This window comes from Drosophila serrata, unplaced genomic scaffold (genome assembly GCF_035046125.1).
Source record: "Drosophila serrata isolate PLE 108 unplaced genomic scaffold, ASM3504612v1 contig_184, whole genome shotgun sequence".
Taxonomy (NCBI): domain Eukaryota; kingdom Metazoa; phylum Arthropoda; class Insecta; order Diptera; family Drosophilidae; genus Drosophila; species Drosophila serrata.
Window position 1 is genome coordinate 269,925 of NW_028257082.1, and position 21,006 is coordinate 290,930.

General features: G+C 33.0%; 1 protein-coding gene and 1 non-coding gene across 2 annotated transcripts in view; one reads left to right on the forward strand and one right to left on the reverse strand.

Annotated features, from left to right (window-relative positions):
* The window catches only part of LOC110178242 (uncharacterized), a 47,929-nt gene that overhangs the window by 14,047 nt on the left and 12,876 nt on the right, over positions 1-21,006 (reverse strand). The window contains 5 exon segments of the mRNA XM_086827654.1: positions 12,381-12,624; positions 12,695-12,822; positions 13,752-13,850; positions 13,853-13,883; positions 13,885-14,156. Of these exon segments, the coding sequence (XP_086683780.1) occupies positions 12,381-12,624; positions 12,695-12,822; positions 13,752-13,850; positions 13,853-13,883; positions 13,885-14,156 (774 nt within the window).
* Positions 15,455-15,527, forward strand: TRNAK-UUU (transfer RNA lysine (anticodon UUU)). Its single transcript has one exon. It is a non-coding gene; the product is annotated as a tRNA-Lys (tRNA).

A 21,006-nucleotide genomic window follows, 5' to 3' on the forward strand; every position in this document is an offset into this window, starting at 1 on the left:
ACATCATTAAAATTGTCGAAAATTGGCAAAAAATTGAATTCTTTAAAATGATAAACTGAGTATGCAGGTTTATTATCTTAATGAAAAATAACACAGAACAGCTTTCCGATTTGAGTTTGATGCATTTTTGGCATTGTTATGAATTTTATAAATTTTGATTGGTCGCCAAAATTGTGGTATAAAAATATGGATAAATATTGGCTCAAAGAATGGATTAAATTTTTAGCCACAAGGTTTTTTTAGAATGTTAAACTGAGTATGCAGTTTTGTTGCCCTCATAGAAAATAACACAGAACAGCTTTCCGATTTGAATTTAATGCATTTTTGGCATTGTTATGAATTTTTTAAATTTTGATTGGTCGACAAAATTGTGGTATAAAAATATGGATAAATATTGGCTCAAAGAATGGATTAAATTTTTAGCCACAAGGTTTTTTTAGAATGTTAAACTGAGTATGCGGGTTTGTTGCCCTAATAGAAACTAACACAGGACAGCTTTCCGATTTGAATTTAATGGATTTTTGGCATTGTTATGAATTTTTTAAAAATTGATGGTTGCCAAAAGTTTGGTATAAAAATATAAATATATATTGGCTCAAAAAGTGGGTTTCGATTTTAGTCCGAAGGTTGTAAAACAGTGAAGGAGTCATTTCCGACCCCATAAACCATATATATTCTTGATCAGCACTAAAAGCTGAATCGATCTAGCTATGTCCGACCAAAATCTATTTTTTTCAAATTTTTCGAAAATTTCGATTTTTCATAAGGGGTTACATCATTAAAATTGTCAAAAATTGGCAAAAAATTGAATTCTTTAAAATGTTAAACTGAGTATGCAGGTTTATTATCTTAATAAAAACTAACACAGAACAGCTTTCCGATTTGAGTTTGATGCATTTTTGGCATTGTTATGAATTTTTTAAATTTTGATTGGTCGCCAAAATTGTGGTATAAAAATATGGATAAATGTTGGCTCAAAGAATGGATTAAATTTTTAGCCACAAGGTTTTTTAGAATGTTAAACTGAGTATGCAGTTTTGTTGCCCTCATAGAAAATAACACAGAACAGCTTTCCGATTTGAATTTAATGCATTTTTGGCATTGTTATGAATTTTTTAAATTTTGATTGGTCGCCAAAATTGTGGTATAAAAATATGGATAAATATTGGCTCAAAGAATGGATTAAATTTTTAGCCACAAGGTTTTTTTAGAATGTTAAACTGAGTATGCAGGTTTATTATCTTAATGAAAACTAACACAGAACAGCTTTCCGATTTGAGTTTGATGCATTTTTGGCATTGTTATGAATTTTTTAAATTTTGATTGGTCGCCAAAATTGTGGTATAAAAATATGGATAAATATTGGCTCAAAGAATGGATTAAATTTTTAGCCACAAGGTTTTTTAGAATGTTAAACTGAGTATGCAGTTTTGTTGCCCTCATAGAAAATAACACAGAACAGCTTTCCGATTTGAATTTAATGCATTTTTGGCATTGTTATGAATTTTTTAAATTTTGATTGGTCGCCAAAATTGTGGTATAAAAATATGGATAAATATTGGCTCAAAGAATGGATTAAATTTTTAGCCACAAGGTTTTTTTAGAATGTTAAACTGAGTATGCAGTTTTGTTGCCCTCATAGAAAATAACGCAGAACAGCTTTCCGATTTGAATTTAATGCATTTTTGGCATTGTTATGAATTTTTTTAATTTTGATTGGTCGCCAAAATTGTGGTATAAAAATATGGATATATATTGGCTCAAAAAGTGGGTTTCGATTTTAGTCCGAAGGTTGTAAAACAGTGAAGGAGTCATTTCCGACCCCATAAACCATATATATTCTTGATCAGCACTAAAAGCTGAATCGATCTAGCTATGTCCGACCAAAATCTATTTTTTTCAAATTTTTCGAAAATTTCGATTTTTCATAAGGGGTTACATCATTAAAATTGTCAAAAATTGGCAAAAAATTGAATTCTTTAAAATGTTAAACTGAGTATGCAGTTTTGTTGCCCTCATAGAAAATAACACAGAACAGCTTTCCGATTTGAATTTAATGCATTTTTGGCATTGTTATGAATTTTTTTAATTTTGATTGGTCGCCAAAATTGTGGTATAAAAATATGGATAAATATTGGCTCAAAGAATGGATTAAATTTTTAGCCACAAGGTTTTTTTAGAATGTTAAACTGAGTATGCAGTTTTGTTGCCCTCATAGAAAATAACGCAGAACAGCTTTCCGATTTGAATTTAATGCATTTTTGGCATTGTTATGAATTTTTTTAATTTTGATTGGTCGCCAAAATTGTGGTATAAAAATATGGATATATATTGGCTCAAAAAGTGGGTTTCGATTTTAGTCCGAAGGTTGTAAAACAGTGAAGGAGTCATTTCCGACCCTATAAACCATATATATTCTTGATCAGCACTAAAAGCTGAATCGATCTAGCCATGTCCGACCAAAATCTATTTTTTTCAAATTTTTCGAAAATTTCAATTTTTCATAAAATCATTAAAATTGTCAAAAATTGGCAAAAAATTGAATTCTTGAAAATGATAAACTGAGTATGCAGGTTTATTATCTTAATGAAAACTAACACAGAACAGCTTTCCGATTTGAGTTTGATGCATTTTTGGCATTGTTATGAATTTTTTAAATTTTGATTGGTCGCCAAAATTGTGGTATAAAAATATGGATAAATATTGGCTCAAAGAATGGATTAAATTTTTAGCCACAAGGTTTTTTTAGAATGTTAAACTGAGTATGCAGGTTTGTTGCCCTAATAGAAACTAACACAGGACAGCTTTCCGATTTGAATTTAATGGATTTTTGGCATTGTTATGAATTTTTAAAAAATTGATGGTTGCCAAAAATTTGGTATAAAAATATAAATATATATTGGCTCAAAAAGTGGGTTTCGATTTTAGTCCGAAGGTTGTAAAACAGTGAAGGAGTCATTTCCGACCCTATAAACCATATATATTCTTGATCAGCACTAAAAGCTGAATCGATCTAGCTATGTCCGACCAAAATCTATTTTTTTTTCAAATTTTTCGAAAATTTCAATTTTTCATAAGGGGTTACATCATTAAAAATGTCAAAAATTGGCAAAAAATTGAATTCTTTAAAATGATAAACTGAGTATGCAGGTTTATTGCCTTAATAAAAACTAACACAGAACAGCTTTCCGATATGAGTTTGATGCATTTTTGGCATTGTTATGAATTTTTTAAATTTTGATTGGTCGCCAAAATTGTGGTATAAAAATATGGATAAATATTGGCTCAAAGAATGGATTAAATTTTTAGCCACAAGGTTTTTTTAGAATGTTAAACTGAGTATGCAGGTTTGTTGCCCTAATAGAAACTAACACAGGACAGCTTTCCGATTTGAATTTAATGGATTTTTGGCATTGTTATGAATTTTTAAAAAATTGATGGTTGCCAAAAATTTGGTATAAAAATATAAATATATACTGGCTCAAAAAGTGGGTTTCGATTTTAGTCCGAAGGTTGTAAAACAGTGAAGGAGTCATTTCCGACCCTATAAACCATATATATTCTTGATCAGCACTAAAAGCTGAATCGATCTAGCTATGTCCGACCAAAATCTATTTTTTTCAAATTTTTCGAAAATTTCAATTTTTCATAAGGGGTTACATCATTAAAAATGTCAAAAATTGGCAAAAAATTGAATTCTTTAAAATGATAAACTGAGTATGCAGGTTTATTGCCTTAATAAAAACTAACACAGAACAGCTTTCCGATATGAGTTTGACGCATTTTTGGCATTGTTATGAATTTTTTAAATTTTGATTGGTCGCCAAAATTGTGGTATAAAAATATGGATAAATATTGGCTCAAAGAATGGATTAAATTTTTAGCCACAAGGTTTTTTTAGAATGTTAAACTGAGTATGCAGGTTTGTTGCCCTAATAGAAACTAACACAGGACAGCTTTTTAAAAATTGATGGTTGCCAAAAATTAAATATATACTGGCTCAAAAAGTGGGTTTCGATTTTAGTCCGAAGGTTGTAAAACTGTGAAGGAGTCATTTCCGACCCTATAAACCATATATATTCTTGATCAGCACTAAAAGCTGAATCGATCTAGCTATGTCCGACCAAAATCTATTTTTTTCAAATTTTTCGAAAATTTCAATTTTTCATAAGGGGTTACATCATTAAAAATGTCAAAAATTGGCAAAAAATTGAATTCTTTAAAATGATAAACTGAGTATGCAGGTTTATTGCCTTAATAAAAACTAACACAGAACAGCTTTCCGATATGAGTTTGACGCATTTTTGGCATTGTTATGAATTTTTTAAATTTTGATTGGTCGCCAAAATTGTGGTATAAAAATATGGATAAATATTGGCTCAAAGAATGGATTAAATTTTAAGCCACAAGGTTTTTTTTAGAATGTTAAACTGAGTATGCAGTTTTGTTGCCCTCATAGAAAATAACACAGGACAGCTTTCCGATTTGAATTTAATGCATTTTTGGCATTGTTATGAATTTTTTAAAGTTTGATTGGTAGCCAAAATTGTGGTATAAAAATATGGATAAATATTGGCTCAAAGAATGGATTAAATTTTTAGCCACAAGGTTTTTCTAGAATGTTAAACTGAGTATGCAGTTTTGTTTTCCTAATAGAAAATAACACAGGACAGCTTTCCGATTTGAATTTAATGCATTTTTGGCATTGTTATGAATTTTTTAAATTTTGATTGGTCGCCAAAATTGTGGTTAAAAAATATGGATAAGTATTGGCTCAAAGAATGGATTAAATTTTTAGCCAAAAGGTTTTTTTAGAATGTTAAACTGAGTATGCAGTTTTGTTGCCCTCATAGAAAATAACACAGGACAGCTTTCCGATTTGAATTTAATGCATTTTTGGCATTGTTATGAATTTTTTAAATTTTGATTGGTCGCCAAAATTGTGGTATAAAAATATGGATAAGTATTGGCTCAAAGAATGGATTAAATTTTTAGCCACAAGGTTTTTTTAGAATGTTAAACTGAGTATGCAGTTTTGTTGCCCTCATAGAAAATAACACAGGACAGCTTTCCGATTTGAGTTTGATGCATTTTTGGCATTGTTATGAATTTTTTAAAAATCGATGGTTGCCAAAAATTTGGTATAAAAATATAAATATATATTGGCTCAAAAAGTGGGTTTCGATTTTAGTCCGAAGGTTGTAAAACAGTGAAGGAGTCATTTCCGACCCTATAAACCATATATATTCTTGATCAGCACTAAAAGCTGAATCGATCTAGCTATGTCCGACCAAAATCTATTTTTTTCAAATTTTTCGAAAATTTCAATTTTTCATAAGGGGTTACATCATTAAAAATGTCAAAAATTGGCAAAAAATTGAATTCTTTAAAATGATAAACTGAGTATGCAGGTTTATTACCTTAATAAAAACTAACACAGAACAGCTTTCCGATTTGAGTTTGATGCATTTTTGGCATTGTTATGAATTTTTTAAATTTTGATTGGTCGCCAAAATTGTGGTATAAAAATATGGATAAATATTGGCTCAAAGAATGGATTAAATTTTTAGCCACAAGGTTTTTTTAGAATGTTAAACTGAGTATGCAGTTTTGTTGCCCTCATAGAAAATAACACAGGACAGCTTTCCGATTTGAATTTAATGCATTTTTGGCATTGTTATGAATTTTTTAAATTTTGATTGGTCGCCAAAATTGTGGTATAAAAATATGGATAAGTATTGGCTCAAAGAATGGATTAAATTTTTAGCCACAAGGTTTTTTTAGAATGTTAAACTGAGTATGCAGTTTTGTTGCCCTCATAGAAAATAACACAGGACAGCTTTCCGATTTGAATTTAATGCATTTTTGGCATTGTTATGAATTTTTTAAATTTTGATTGGTCGCCAAAATTGTGGTATAAAAATATGGATAAGTATTGGCTCAAAGAATGGATTAAATTTTTAGCCACAAGGTTTTTTTAGAATGTTAAACTGAGTATGCAGTTTTGTTGCCCTCATAGAAAATAACACAGGACAGCTTTCCGATTTGAGTTTGATGCATTTTTGGCATTGTTATGAATTTTTTAAAAATCGATGGTTGCCAAAAATTTGGTATAAAAATATAAATATATATTGGCTCAAAAAGTGGGTTTCGATTTTAGTCCGAAGGTTGTAAAACAGTGAAGGAGTCATTTCCGACCCTATAAACCATATATATTCTTGATCAGCACTAAAAGCTGAATCGATCTAGCTATGTCCGACCAAAATCTATTTTTTTTAAATTTTTTGAAAATTTCAATTTTTCATAAGGGGTTACATCATTAAAATTGTCGAAAATTGGCAAAAAATTGAATTCTTTAAAATGATAAACTGAGTATGCAGGTTTATTATCTTAATGAAAACTAACACAGAACAGCTTTCCGATTTGAGTTTGATGCATTTTTGGCATTGTTATGAATTTTTTAAATTTTGATTGGTCGCCAAAATTGTGGTATAAAAATATGGATAAATATTGGCTCAAAGAATGGATTAAATTTTTAGCCACAAGGTTTTTTTAGAATGTTAAACTGAGTATGCAGTTTTGTTGCCCTCATAGAAAATAACACAGGACAGCTTTCCGATTTGAGTTTGATGCATTTTTGGCATTGTTATGAATTTTTTACAAATCGATGGTTGCCAAAAATTTGGTATAAAAATATAAATATATATTGGCTCAAAAAGTGGGTTTCGATTTTAGTCCGAAGGTTGTAAAATAGTGAAGGAGTCATTTCCGACCCTATAAACCATATATATTCTTGATCAGCACTAAAAGCTGAATCGATCTAGCTATGTCCGACCAAAATCTATTTTTTTCAAATTTTTCGAAAATTTCAATTTTTCATAAGGGGTTACATCATTAAAATTGTCGAAAATTGGCAAAAAATTGAATTCTTTAAAATGATAAACTGAGTATGCAGGTTTATTATCTTAATGAAAACTAACACAGAACAGCTTTCCGATTTGAGTTTGATGCATTTTTGGCATTGTTATGAATTTTTTAAATTTTGATTGGTCGCCAAAATTGTGGTATAAAAATATGGATAAATATTGGCTCAAAGAATGGATTAAATTTTTAGCCACAAGGTTTTTCTAGAATGTTAAACTGAGTATGCAGTTTTGTTGCCCTCATAGAAAATAACACAGGACAGCTTTCCGATTTGAATTTAATGCATTTTTGACATTGTTATGAATTTTTTAAAGTTTGATTGGTAGCCAAAATTGTGGTATAAAAATATGGATAAATATTGGCTAAAAGAATGGATTATAATTTTAGCCACAAGGTTGTTTAGAATGTTAAACTGAGTATGCAGGTTTATTACCTTAATAAAAACTAACACAGAACAGCTTTCCGATTTGAGTTTGATGCATTTTTGGCATTGTTATGAATTTTTTAAAAATTGATGGTTGCCAAAAATTTGGTATAAAAATATAAATATATATTGGCTCAAAAAGTGGGTTTCGATTTTAGTCCGAAGGTTGTAAAACAGTGAAGGAGTCATTTCCGACCCTATAAACCATATATATTCTTGATCAGCACTAAAAGCTGAATCGATCTAGCTATGTCCGACCAAAATCTATTTTTTTCAAATTTTTCGAAAATTTCAATTTTTCATAAGGGGTTACATCATTAAAATTGTCGAAAATAGGCAAAAAATTGAATTCTTTAAAATGATAAACTGAGTATGCAGGTTTATTACCTTAATAAAAACTAACACAGAACAGCTTTCCGATTTGAGTTTGATGCATTTTTGGCATTGTTATGAATTTTTTAAATTTTGATTGGTCGCCAAAATTGTGGTATAAAAATATGGATAAATATTGGCTCAAAGAATGGATTAAATTTTTAGCCACAAGGTTTTTTTAGAATGTTAAACTGAGTATGCAGTTTTGTTGCCCTCATAGAAAATAACACAGGACAGCTTTCCGATTTGAGTTTGATGCATTTTTGGCATTGTTATGAATTTTTTACAAATCGATGGTTGCCAAAAATTTGGTATAAAAATATAAATATATATTGGCTCAAAAAGTGGGTTTCGATTTTAGTCCGAAGGTTGTAAAATAGTGAAGGAGTCATTTCCGACCCTATAAACCATATATATTCTTGATCAGCACTAAAAGCTGAATCGATCTAGCTATGTCCGACCAAAATCTATTTTTTTCAAATTTTTCGAAAATTTCAATTTTTCATAAGGGGTTACATCATTAAAATTGTCGAAAATTGGCAAAAAATTGAATTCTTTAAAATGATAAACTGAGTATGCAGGTTTATTATCTTAATGAAAACTAACACAGAACAGCTTTCCGATTTGAGTTTGATGCATTTTTGGCATTGTTATGAATTTTTTAAATTTTGATTGGTCGCCAAAATTGTGGTATAAAAATATGGATAAATATTGGCTCAAAGAATGGATTAAATTTTTAGCCACAAGGTTTTTCTAGAATGTTAAACTGAGTATGCAGTTTTGTTGCCCTCATAGAAAATAACACAGGACAGCTTTCCGATTTGAATTTAATGCATTTTTGACATTGTTATGAATTTTTTAAAGTTTGATTGGTAGCCAAAATTGTGGTATAAAAATATGGATAAATATTGGCTAAAAGAATGGATTATAATTTTAGCAACAAGGTTGTTTAGAATGTTAAACTGAGTATGCAGGTTTATTACCTTAATAAAAACTAACACAGAACAGCTTTCCGATTTGAGTTTGATGCATTTTTGGCATTGTTATGAATTTTTTAAAAATTGATGGTTGCCAAAAATTTGGTATAAAAATATAAATATATATTGGCTCAAAAAGTGGGTTTCGATTTTAGTCCGAAGGTTGTAAAACAGTGAAGGAGTCATTTCCGACCCTATAAACCATATATATTCTTGATCAGCACTAAAAGCTGAATCGATCTAGCTATGTCCGACCAAAATCTATTTTTTTCAAATTTTTCGAAAATTTCAATTTTTCATAAGGGGTTACATCATTAAAATTGTCGAAAATAGGCAAAAAATTGAATTCTTTAAAATGATAAACTGAGTATGCAGGTTTATTACCTTAATAAAAACTAACACAGAACAGCTTTCCGATTTGAGTTTGATGCATTTTTGGCATTGTTATGAATTTTTTAAATTTTGATTGGTCGCCAAAATTGTGGTATAAAAATATGGATAAATATTGGCTCAAAGAATGGATTAAATTTTTAGCCACAAGGTTTTTTTAGAATGTTAAACTGAGTATGCAGTTTTGTTGCCCTCATAGAAAATAACACAGGACAGCTTTCCGATTTGAGTTTGATGCATTTTTGGCATTGTTATGAATTTTTTACAAATCGATGGTTGCCAAAAATTTGGTATAAAAATATAAATATATATTGGCTCAAAAAGTGGGTTTCGATTTTAGTCCGAAGGTTGTAAAACAGTGAAGGAGTCATTTCCGACCCTATAAACCATATATATTCTTGATCAGCACTAAAAGCTGAATCGATCTAGCTATGTCCGACCAAAATCTATTTTTTTCAAATTTTTCGAAAATTTCAATTTTTCATAAGGGGTTACATCATTAAAATTGTCGAAAATTGGCAAAAAATTGAATTCTTTAAAATGATAAACTGAGTATGCAGGTTTATTATCTTAATGAAAACTAACACAGAACAGCTTTCCGATTTGAGTTTGATGCATTTTTGGCATTGTTATGAATTTTTTAAATTTTGATTGGTCGCCAAAATTGTGGTATAAAAATATGGATAAATATTGGCTCAAAGAATGGATTAAATTTTTAGCCACAAGGTTTTTCTAGAATGTTAAACTGAGTATGCAGTTTTGTTGCCCTCATAGAAAATAACACAGGACAGCTTTCCGATTTGAATTTAATGCATTTTTGACATTGTTATGAATTTTTTAAAGTTTGATTGGTAGCCAAAATTGTGGTATAAAAATATGGATAAATATTGGCTAAAAGAATGGATTATAATTTTAGCCACAAGGTTGTTTAGAATGTTAAACTGAGTATGCAGGTTTATTACCTTAATAAAAACTAACACAGAACAGCTTTCCGATTTGAGTTTGATGCATTTTTGGCATTGTTATGAATTTTTTAAAAATTGATGGTTGCCAAAAATTTGGTATAAAAATATAAATATATATTGGCTCAAAAAGTGGGTTTCGATTTTAGTCCGAAGGTTGTAAAACAGTGAAGGAGTCATTTCCGACCCTATAAACCATATATATTCTTGATCAGCACTAAAAGCTGAATCGATCTAGCTATGTCCGACCAAAATCTATTTTTTTTCAAATTTTTCGAAAATTTCAATTTTTCATAAGGGGTTACATCATTAAAATTGTCGAAAATAGGCAAAACATTGAATTCTTTAAAATGATAAACTGAGTATGCAGGTTTATTATCTTAATAAAAACTAACACAGAACAGCTTTCCGGTTTGAGTTTGATGCATTTTTGGCATTGTTCTGAATTTTTTAAATTTTGATTGGTCGCCAAAATTGTGGTATAAAAATATGGATAAATATTGGCTCAAAGAATGGATTAAATTTTTAGCCACAAGGTTTTTCTAGAATGTTAAACTGAGTATGCAGTTTTGTTTTCCTAATAGAAAATAACACAGGACAGCTTTCCGATTTGAATTTAATGGATTTTTGGCATTGTTATGAATTTCTAAAAAATTGATGGTTGCCAAAAATTTGGTATAAAAATATAAATATATATTGGCTCAAAAAGTGGGTTTCGATTTTAGTCTGAAGGTTGTAAAACAGCGAAGGAGTCATTTCCAACCCTATAAACCATATATATTCTTGATCAGCACAAAAAGCTGAATCGATCTAGCTATGTCCGACCAAAATCTATTTTTTTCAAATTTTCCGAAAATTTCAATTTTTTATAAGGGGCTACATCATTAAAATTGTCAAAAATTGGCAAAAAATTGAATTCTTTAAAATGAGTATGCAGGTTTATTATCTTAATAAAAACTAACACAGAACAGCTTTCCGATTTGAGTTTGATGCATTTTTGGCATTGTTATGAATTTTTTAAATTTTGATTGGTCGCCAAAATTGTGGTATAAAAATATGGATAAATATTGGCTCAAAGAATGGATTAAATTTTTAGCCACAAGGTTTTTCTAGAATGTTAAACTGAGTATGCAGTTTTGTTTTCCTAATAGAAAATAACACAGGACAGCTTTCCGATTTGAATTTAATGGATTTTTGGCATTGTTATGAATTTCTAAAAAATTGATGGTTGCCAAAAATTTGGTATAAAAATATAAATATATATTGGCTCAAAAAGTGGGTTTCGATTTTAGTCTGAAGGTTGTAAAACAGCGAAGGAGTCATTTCCAACCCTATAAACCATATATATTCTTGATCAGCACTAAAAGCTGAATCGATCTAGCTATGTCCGACCAAAATCTATTTTTTTCAAATTTTTCGAAAATTTCAATTTTTCATAAGGGGTTACATCATTAAAAATGTCAAAAATTGGCAAAAAATTGAATTCTTTAAAATGATAAACTGAGTATGCAGGTTTATTATCTTAATGAAAACTAACACAGAACAGCTTTCCGATTTGAGTTTGATGCATTTTTGGCATTGTTCTGAATTTTTTAAATTTTGATTGGTCGCCAAAATTGTGGTATAAAAATATGGATAAGTATTGGCTCAAAGAATGGATTAAATTTTTAGCCAAAAGGTTTTTTTAGAATGTTAAACTGAGTATGCAGTTTTGTTGCCCTCATAGAAAATAACACAGGACAGCTTTCCGATTTGAATTTAATGCATTTTTGACATTGTTATGAATTTTTTAAAGTTTGATTGGTAGCCAAAATTGTGGTATAAAAATATGGATAAATATTGGCTAAAAGAATGGATTATAATTTTAGCCAAAAGGTTGTTTAAAATGTTAAACTGAGTATGCAGGTTTATTATCTTAATAAAAACTAACACAGGACAGCTTTCCGATTTGAATTTAATGCATTTTTTTTTATGTTATGAATTTTTTAAAGCATAACTAAGCCAAAACAGCATTTATTTAAATTCGGGAAGCTGTCCCATGGAAATTTTACAAGTCTATATTATTTATAAGAATAAGAAATTTATAACTTAGCCAAGTAAGCATTTCGGAAATGACTCCTTCATTGTGTTACAAGCCTTTGACCATAAATATAATACCCTGCACGGGTAGAATCAAATCAAGGAATGATGGAAAATGTGTAATACCAAAGTAGAAGTATTTATACTGCAGAAACTATAAAAATAAAATAAATTGTAGCTTTACTTGGCATAGCCCGAGATGTATTGCAATTGGCGACTGAAACTCCAAATTAAATATAAAATGAAACTTACAACTCTTTTCCATGTTGGCCAACAGCATCCCGCCCACAGCTGTGTTGGCCTGCTGCACTTCCGTCAATAGTTCGGCGGCAATGGAGCGTTGCTTGAGCAGCGGATGTGAGAGTGGTGACTCCATTACCGGATCTATGGCCTCCAAAGGACTCATCAAATGCACCAAGATGCAGAGCTTGGGATCGGAGACTTCTAGTACGCTTAGAGGACTCATTGCCTTGCCCTCGGCATTCAAAGCAGGCAGCTACAAATTGATTAATATTCATATATACATATATATATTTATTTATTATTTAAAAATAATATATCCCCACCGGTATCCCAGCTGGCAGGAATCGATCCACACTATGCACGGGAATGATGAAGCAGTCGCGATCCAAAGTGGCCAGGGAGATGGGTTCCGCCCGTGTGACTCCCGAATTGGCGCCACCACCAAAGTTCACTGTAAGGCACAGTAAGACAACATTAAAAAACATCCTTAAAATACAGGACATAGTTCCAGTTAGCCATTTAGTTATTAACGGTACATCAAAACACATTAGCTTTCGGCAAGCTGACGATGACAAATACAACACTTTTAAAGAATAAATAATGATGATCCTTAAAGGCTTTTCGAAAAGCTGTCAAAAGAAGCAGCTTAAGACCCTTTGTGAGCATAAATTAAAAGCTATATTACTAGAGTTTGACAGGAATTTATATATCCTGAAGCTCCTGTTTTAGTGCGTGAGATTCCCCGGAAGCTGGCGGCAAAATACTGAAAGCGAGAGCAAAGCTTTCTACACATCAAGCGTCTCCGAGAACATGTCTAGCTTTCAGTATTTTTGATAATATAATATGTGTTTTGTAGTATCACCAACAATCAGGAACGAAAAAGGATATGTAAACAACAAGACAGAACTTGCAGTAAGAGAAGTAAATCCTGTGAGGTTAGCTATATACAACACGTGCACATTAGAGGGGGGAAGACTATCAGTGGGATTAGAGATATATATATTTATGGGGGATTGGGAACTTTGGAACTTGGTTTTGGGGTTTTGAGTGCTTCGGTGTGGTTTCCTCATAGGCAGAGCTGCACATAGACAAACACCTCGAGGGGCCCAAGACATTCGGCTAGCAAACGAAGCTCGCTTAGGTCCCTCGGGTGCTCTGTGTGAACAGTCCTGCTTATTTATTATAAGGGCTTTGTGTGAGCTGGCTGGCTGGCATTATGACATTAGTGTTGATCATTTCTTTGCTTTTCTTTTTGGGCAGCAACAACAACAACTTTAGTTGAGAACGCATCAGATCGGTTGAGATTCCGATGGATTTTCAGATATACAGATATCAGAGGACTCAGGGGAACTGTGTTTATGTGTGTGTCAGGACTCAAACCTTGCCGCGTGGCTGCAGCCGCGGCCGCTAGCAATGTGGTTGTTGCCGTGGCCACCGTTGCATCAGCGTACCCCAGTCTCGTTGCTGTTGTTGCTGCTGCTGCTGCTGCTGATGCTGATGCTGTTGCAGTTGCCAAGTAATGTTGCTGTAGCTGCTGCTGTAGTTGCTGCTGCTGCTCTAGCTGCTGCTGCAGGCGTAACTGGCTATTGCCGGCACTGTTGGTGGCCTCCGTACCCTGTCCACTGCTGCCGTTGCTATTCCATCGCATCAGGGAGACGGACGGCCGGCGGTCGACCAGCGGCTGGGGCATGTCCAGCTCGTAGGGCAGGTTCCCAGGCAGCGCCAGCGAGGGAGCGTTGCTCGAGATCGGTGTGCTGGGTATGCCTGACAGGGCGCTACATCGTTCTGCAATTGGATTCTGTCGATACTTTATATGCACACAAAACGCAAAACGCAAAACTCAAAACACAAAACACACAGCAAACAGAACAACTTTAAAACGGGAGGGTAGGAAAATGAGGGTGCGGGAAGAGTATCAGTAGAGTGTGTGTGTGTGCCTGGGTGTGCTGGAGAAGATTGGGTCGATTCTGTTGGTGGAGGGACAAGTCTTTACTGCTTATATTATATCTTTAAGTAATCAACTTTTTGACTGAAAATATAACTGGAATTTAAAAGAGATATATATATTTATTTGCATATTTCCCCAAACCCAAAAATCGACCCAACTACTATAATGAAGTGCTAATAAATGGGGTACTACGGGGACTAAGTTCCTTTTCGTTTGTAGAATTTTATGTTCAAAAGTCTCTGTATTTCTTTTTTGGCCAAAACTAGACACATTCATCAGTTTCGTGGGGTTAGTAGGCTCAGCCGCTGGCGCGGTTGCCGCTGCTTAGAACTCCCTTGACCTTGGTCTTTAGTTGACTTAAGTTCAAGGACAATGCAGCAGGCGGTGGGCGTGGCAAGTACGAACAGTTTAAAGGTAAATCAAATAGTAACTTACATACGCGTTTCGCTTTTGCTTTCTGTATGCGCATTGGGTGCCCTTTAAGCCAAGCCAACTGGAAACTGGAAGATTAGCTGATGCTCACACACCCACACACATTCATATTCACACACACATATATAATACACACACTTCACGCTAAGGCAGAGCTTAGAAGGCGGAAGCGATGCTTCGATAGCAAGTAATTTCCATTAACAGGTGAATTCCTGGGACTGGGGGTTAGTGAATCAATGAAATGGGTCTTTCTATTTTTTTATTTTCAATTTAAATTGAATTAAATTAGAGGAAAAGAATCTATATTGTTATAAATAATAAATATATTAAGGTAGAAAAGGTAAGGCTGGAATGGCTACATAAAAATATACTTCAAATTCATATTTTAATGTCTTATTTAATAAGTTTTGTGCCTCATCATCATCAAATATATAGTACAGATCATATAGTATAAATATAGAACAGCTAAGAAAGAATCTCAAGAAAGTTCACAATCAAAAATACCAAAAAATTAAATTTACATTTAATATTTTGTCAAGAGTTAATCTTCACGGATGAGTTAATCATCAACTAAATATAATTTCGTTTCAAAACTAATCTATAGCCATAAGAAATGTAATTATTTATCAACTTTCCTTTTCCTTGGCATACTTTTAGGCTTGTTCTTATTTAAAAATGCCTTTAAATCCATGGGCAATCACATGCCCGGATAGCTCAGTCGGTAGAGCATTGGACTTTTAATCCAAGGGTCCAGGGTTCAAGTCCCTGTTCGGGCGGACTTAATTTTTTTGTCTTTTATTTATTATTCTTAATCTGATATAGTAAAGCTTTATTTAAAATATTCGTCAAGCCCTTAATAACTTCATTAAAATTGTCTCCTTGCCGCATATAAAATTCAATTAAGTGCTTTCTACACCTTTCAATTATGGGTACACCTGTCCTGCTTTTAAACTGTTGCCATTCATGAATATTGAAGAATCAATTAAACTAACCTGCAATTACCCCACCCAGACTTCCCCTCCCCTCCCTTTCGATTGTTTGTAAAATTGATGGAAACATTTCAATTGAATGCCCTGCAAAATGACTGAAATGCAAATGTCAGGTTAATGGAGCACACAGGTAACTGAGAGCCAGGCCAGGCTCAAGCGACTACAAAGGAATCAAAGTAATCAAGAGAGACAGAGATAGACAAATGGAGATGAAGGAGAGAGAGAGAGAGATAGAAGAAGAGAGATAGAGATAGGGATATGAAATGAGACGAAAGGTGGGCCATGTTTGTGGATGATTGAAATGGGCGCTAGGCAAAAATGTTGAACAGTAGATAGTCGAAGAAGTGTATAGAGAAATACTATATAAAATAATTAGTTAAGAAAATACCAAATCGTATACTTCAGAAATTCTAGTATTAAGTTAAAACTATTTGTTTTAATAAAGCAGCAATAGTTATTTGTATTTTGTCTTGCTTTTAATTCCCATTTTATATAATAATAATTTCCCCGGTTCACTCCTTCAATGTTCTACTGTATGTTTGCTGTAGCTTTGGTTGTTGCTGCTGCTGTGTTTGCTGTTTTTTATATATATTTATATATTTTTGTCTTTGCTATTGTTGCTGTGCTTGCTCTTATTGTTTTTGTTGTTTTTTTTTTTTTTGGCAAGGCAAACGCTTTTGCGAATGAATTTACCTTCGCCAACATCGTAGCCAGGACGGTTGGGTGAGAAGAAGAGATGCGTCCTGTAGTGAATCTCCTCCGGCTGCTGGACGAGACCCATGTCCCTGGAACGCTTCGTCCTGTTCGCCTTCGATTGCAGCTTGCCGCCGCCGCCGCCCGACTTGCTGGCCCCCTCCCGGAAGTTCTTGCGGAACATCAAATTCATGGTGAGTTACTCTGATGGTGCGACTCTGGTGGGTTGATGGTGAACTTGTGGTGATTGGTGGTGGTATGATGGTTGTGGTTGTTGTTTTTGTTGGATTTTTCTAATTGTTGAACCGCTGTGTGTGCGAGTGTGCGTCTGTGTGTGTATTTGATTGCCTTGCTCTTTGCTATCTGATTTGTTGTTGTTTTTTGTTTTGTTTTATATTTGAATAAGCTTCCGTTTTTTGTTGTTTTTGTTGTTGACCGCTTTTTATTTGCTCTTCTTTATTCGTTATTCGCTGTGTATTAAATTTAATTTCTGTTTTAAAGGACCCGTAATTTATTTGCATTTACCGAGGTCACACCGCCGGAATAAAGATAATGGTAATTATTAATTTTGGCTTCTCTTTAGAGGTTTTTTTTGTTTATGTTTGGTTGCTTTTTATCTCTATTTTTTGGAGCAAAGAAATTTCTTATTTTCTTTACTATTTTTGGCTTGAATTTATTTTATATGCTTTGTTTTTTGTTAAGGTAAGACTTCACTTGAATGCATCAAATAGAAATAAATTTAAAAAATTAAGTTTAAAATCTCCAGGTTTATTTTTTTTACCAAAAAACTATCACATTAAATTCGACTTTTGGCTGCCCTACTCCGTTGCAGGCTTTTCCGTAAGGCTTAAGCACGCAAACTTTGCCTTAAGTCCGCTTAGTTCGTTGACTCGGACTTTAGGCCAAATAAAAATGGCAGCAAGCAGCGCTTTTTGGCCAAGTGCGCGTGCACAAGTACAGGCTAGTGTGTGTGCGGGTGTGTGTAAGTGGGCGCGAGTGTGGCAACGGCAAGCGGAAATTGCCAGTTTCCGCCTCAAAATTACTTAGCTCAAGCGAACCGAACTTGGCCTAACTCACTCGCAGGATACGCCAAAGCGAGCTCAAGTTACTCTCTAGGAAATGTAAGAAGCAAATAATAAAAGGGGAAAAAAGCAAGATGAAGTATAAACACCCTTGCTGTTTTTTTAGAATGAAAATACCAATAACTTCGATCCCTCTTGAAGATAAATTGAGCATACATGGCGTATACTTAACGTAAAACCTCTTAAATTAAGTATACGCCATGTGTGTCTTAAGGGAGAATAGTTTAAAAATGTATTAAGATATGTAGTTCCAATTAAAAATCAAACAGAAATCGATCATACCTAAAAAAAATAAATAAATATATATTTTTAAATTAAAATTTTTTCGGCAAATAAAAATTTTAAAAACTCATAACTTAGACAAAAAAGCATCAATTTCAATTCGGAAAGCTGTTTTATGTTAGTTTTTATTAGGTTTATAAATCTGCATACTCAATTTAACATTTAAAAAAATTGAAAATTTTGTAAATTTTTGACAATTTTAATGATGTAACTTATGAAATTTTCAAATTTCGAAAAATTTTCGAAAATTTATTTTTGGACCAGAGCTGCCTAAAACGATTCGACTGTTGATGCTGATTAAGAATATATATGATTTATAGGGACAGAAATGACTCCTTCACTAATTTTAACGCTTCTGACTAAAATTATAATACCTTGCAAGGGTATAATGATTAAAAAATAAAGGCTTCGTAACTTAACGTGTTCCTAAGCTCATAATACCCTCAACACGAAAGTGAATTCAAAAAAAGAGGAAAGCTAGGAGCAAAATAAAATTCCAAATGCCTGGCAAATTACTGCCGCGTGTGTTTGTGCGAGTTTAATTAGTTCAAGACACGGCGCAATTAGTTTTATGGTCGCTTATTGATTGCCTTGGTGCGATAAATTTAGACAGCTGTTTGCCTTGGCACCGAGGGGGCGTGGCCGAAAGGAAGAAAAAGGGGCGGACACAGGAATTGAAAAGTGCTTAGCTAACAGAGAAACGGGGCCATTTATAAACAGCTTGCTGCTGCTGGGATCAAATGAAGCATTAAAAAGGGAAAACTCAATTGAAAATTTTCCAGAGTCAGCAAAAGCAAATCGAATTTGGAAATTAGTCGCAGAATTAGGGCTAACTTTATGCCAGATTACACTCGTAATAATAATGGTAATTTCCATGATATCGAGAAACAGATGGCAGAAATGCCATCAATTTTATTAGGTCGTAATTATTAAGCAGTAAATTAAAAATACGCCAAGAAAATAAAATCAACATTAAGAGAAATTTTTAATGTCTAAGCATTTGTGGACAATTTGTAACAGATTGCAAAAAAATATAAATTCTGTAGAAATATTTTCCACACCTAATAATTAACTCAAAGTGAAAATTCCACCACTAAAAACAAAGCGTAATTAAAAGACATATTTGCTTGTGTAATACGAATTTATAATATATTTTTAATAGCTTGCAACATTTTAGGAAATTGTCACAAAAGAAACTAGTTCTTTTTTTTCTAGAATACTATTCACCGAAACTGATTAAAACTGATTAAATTATAAAAAAATTTAAGCCAAACATAAATTTTTCATTAACCAAATTTATTAAGAATAATAAATGCAATAAATGGTGGGACATCTGGCAATAATTCACAAATTGTTCATCCCGTTAAGTGCAAAGTACTCTTAGTTGAAATGATTTCCCTAGCCTATCATCAGATTACTCATACGCCCCGTGGCGCCCCAAGATGGCTAAGCTGCCAGAGTGCATTACTTAAGCATAATTCCTTTCATCAGCCACTTGAGCATTGACTTTGGCACTCAATTCCCTGTCAATCAACCAAAAGTCAATCACGCAGGCCATCAAGCAAAGCGAGAATCAAACCGGACGGAGTCGTAAACATTTTTACAACACTTTCAAGTGGCCAGAGCCAACTATAATTAATTCCTTTTACGAGCCCAGTTACAGCCATAATGTCTATCATTAAATGGGGATCGCACACACTCATCGCCCACACATCCCACAGACTATATATACGGATATAAAGTCAGCAATCAAAAGAGGCAACAACAAAATAAAAGAAAATGAAAAAAAGAAGCAATCAAGAGGCCAAGTGTGAGGAGAGATAATAACGCAAACGGACTGAAGAAAAATTAAAATTTTCGTTTCGTTTTCTGGCCAAAAATAAACAAGCTAATGAAATAAAACTTTTCGCGTTCGGTTCGTTGCTTTGCCAAAATAAAAACCAAACAAGAAGCAGAGAAGAGCCGCAAAAATTACGAGTATAAAATTAGATTTTGGGTAAAATATATATATGAGTTTAGCGAAAGAAAGGGGGGAGAACGAGACGCGTGCTGGGCTCTGGTTCTCTTTATTTGTTTTTGTACTAGGTCATGGGGTGTACGGCCCTTGACCTTGGTTAAATTTCTACAGTATTATGTGTGTTTTCATGTTTTTAACTGAATGATTTTGAGTGCTGAGTAGGAGCTCAGTGTGGCTAATACATACATATAGATACATGAGCTCGGTTGGCAGATTAACAAGCTAAAAGCTGAAAGAGTAAATTAATTGGTTGATTTCCCTCTTGTATATTTTTTACACTTGTATTTTCTTGGGTTTTCTGCAAGCATTTCACAAGCAAAAATAAAACCGCAAAACACTTTGCATGGAGAAAGTCAGCTGGAACTCGATTTAATTTGAAATTTTATGGTAGATTAAAATCTAGACATTCCTTTTATTTCCTGTAGATTAATTTTAGGACTTATATGCACTTGTTTGTTAAATATTTTAACAAAAAAATGGTTTATTACATTTCAAAATATATAGTTAGATAGACTAAAACTCGTTTTTATGATGCTTTAATGTATTTTCACTATTCACTATTCTATTCACTACACATAACATTTCAATTGAATTTTAATTATTCACTGTATACTTTATTTCTTTCTTTGAATATATACCGATTTTATTCAAATTTGTTTCACTTAAGCACATATAACTGACGCTTTGTGATTAATATTATTTCGTATTTTAAATTCGGACCAAATTCACGGCTCTTGGCCAACTGAGCGACCAGTTTGTACTGGTTTCAGGTGGTGCTTTTGGCCACACACAGGACACACGGTGGACAGCGGTGGCACCTTTGTTGCTTTAGCGAATTTCTGTTTGCACTGGGGGCGTATGCGTAATATTGTGACTCGGCCTGCCGCTAATTAGTTTAATTTCACGTCGCTTCTGCAGAGGCACGACATTAAAACGAACATTATATAGATACAGATCCATGCGTGCTATGCGTCATCCGGCAATCAATAGAACGATTGTTAGAGCTTATCGAAACGAGGACCATTAATTTATTCTTTTTTCCAATATTCACACGCTCTGTTCCTTTTCCCAATTGAATTATGAAAAAGGAAAAACTACGTTTGGCCTGCGACGCGGCAAGAATTCAACTGGCACTTGGCGAGCTTTTCCGCTTTTCCGCCGACGCGACGACGACTGCTGACAGATCTCTCAG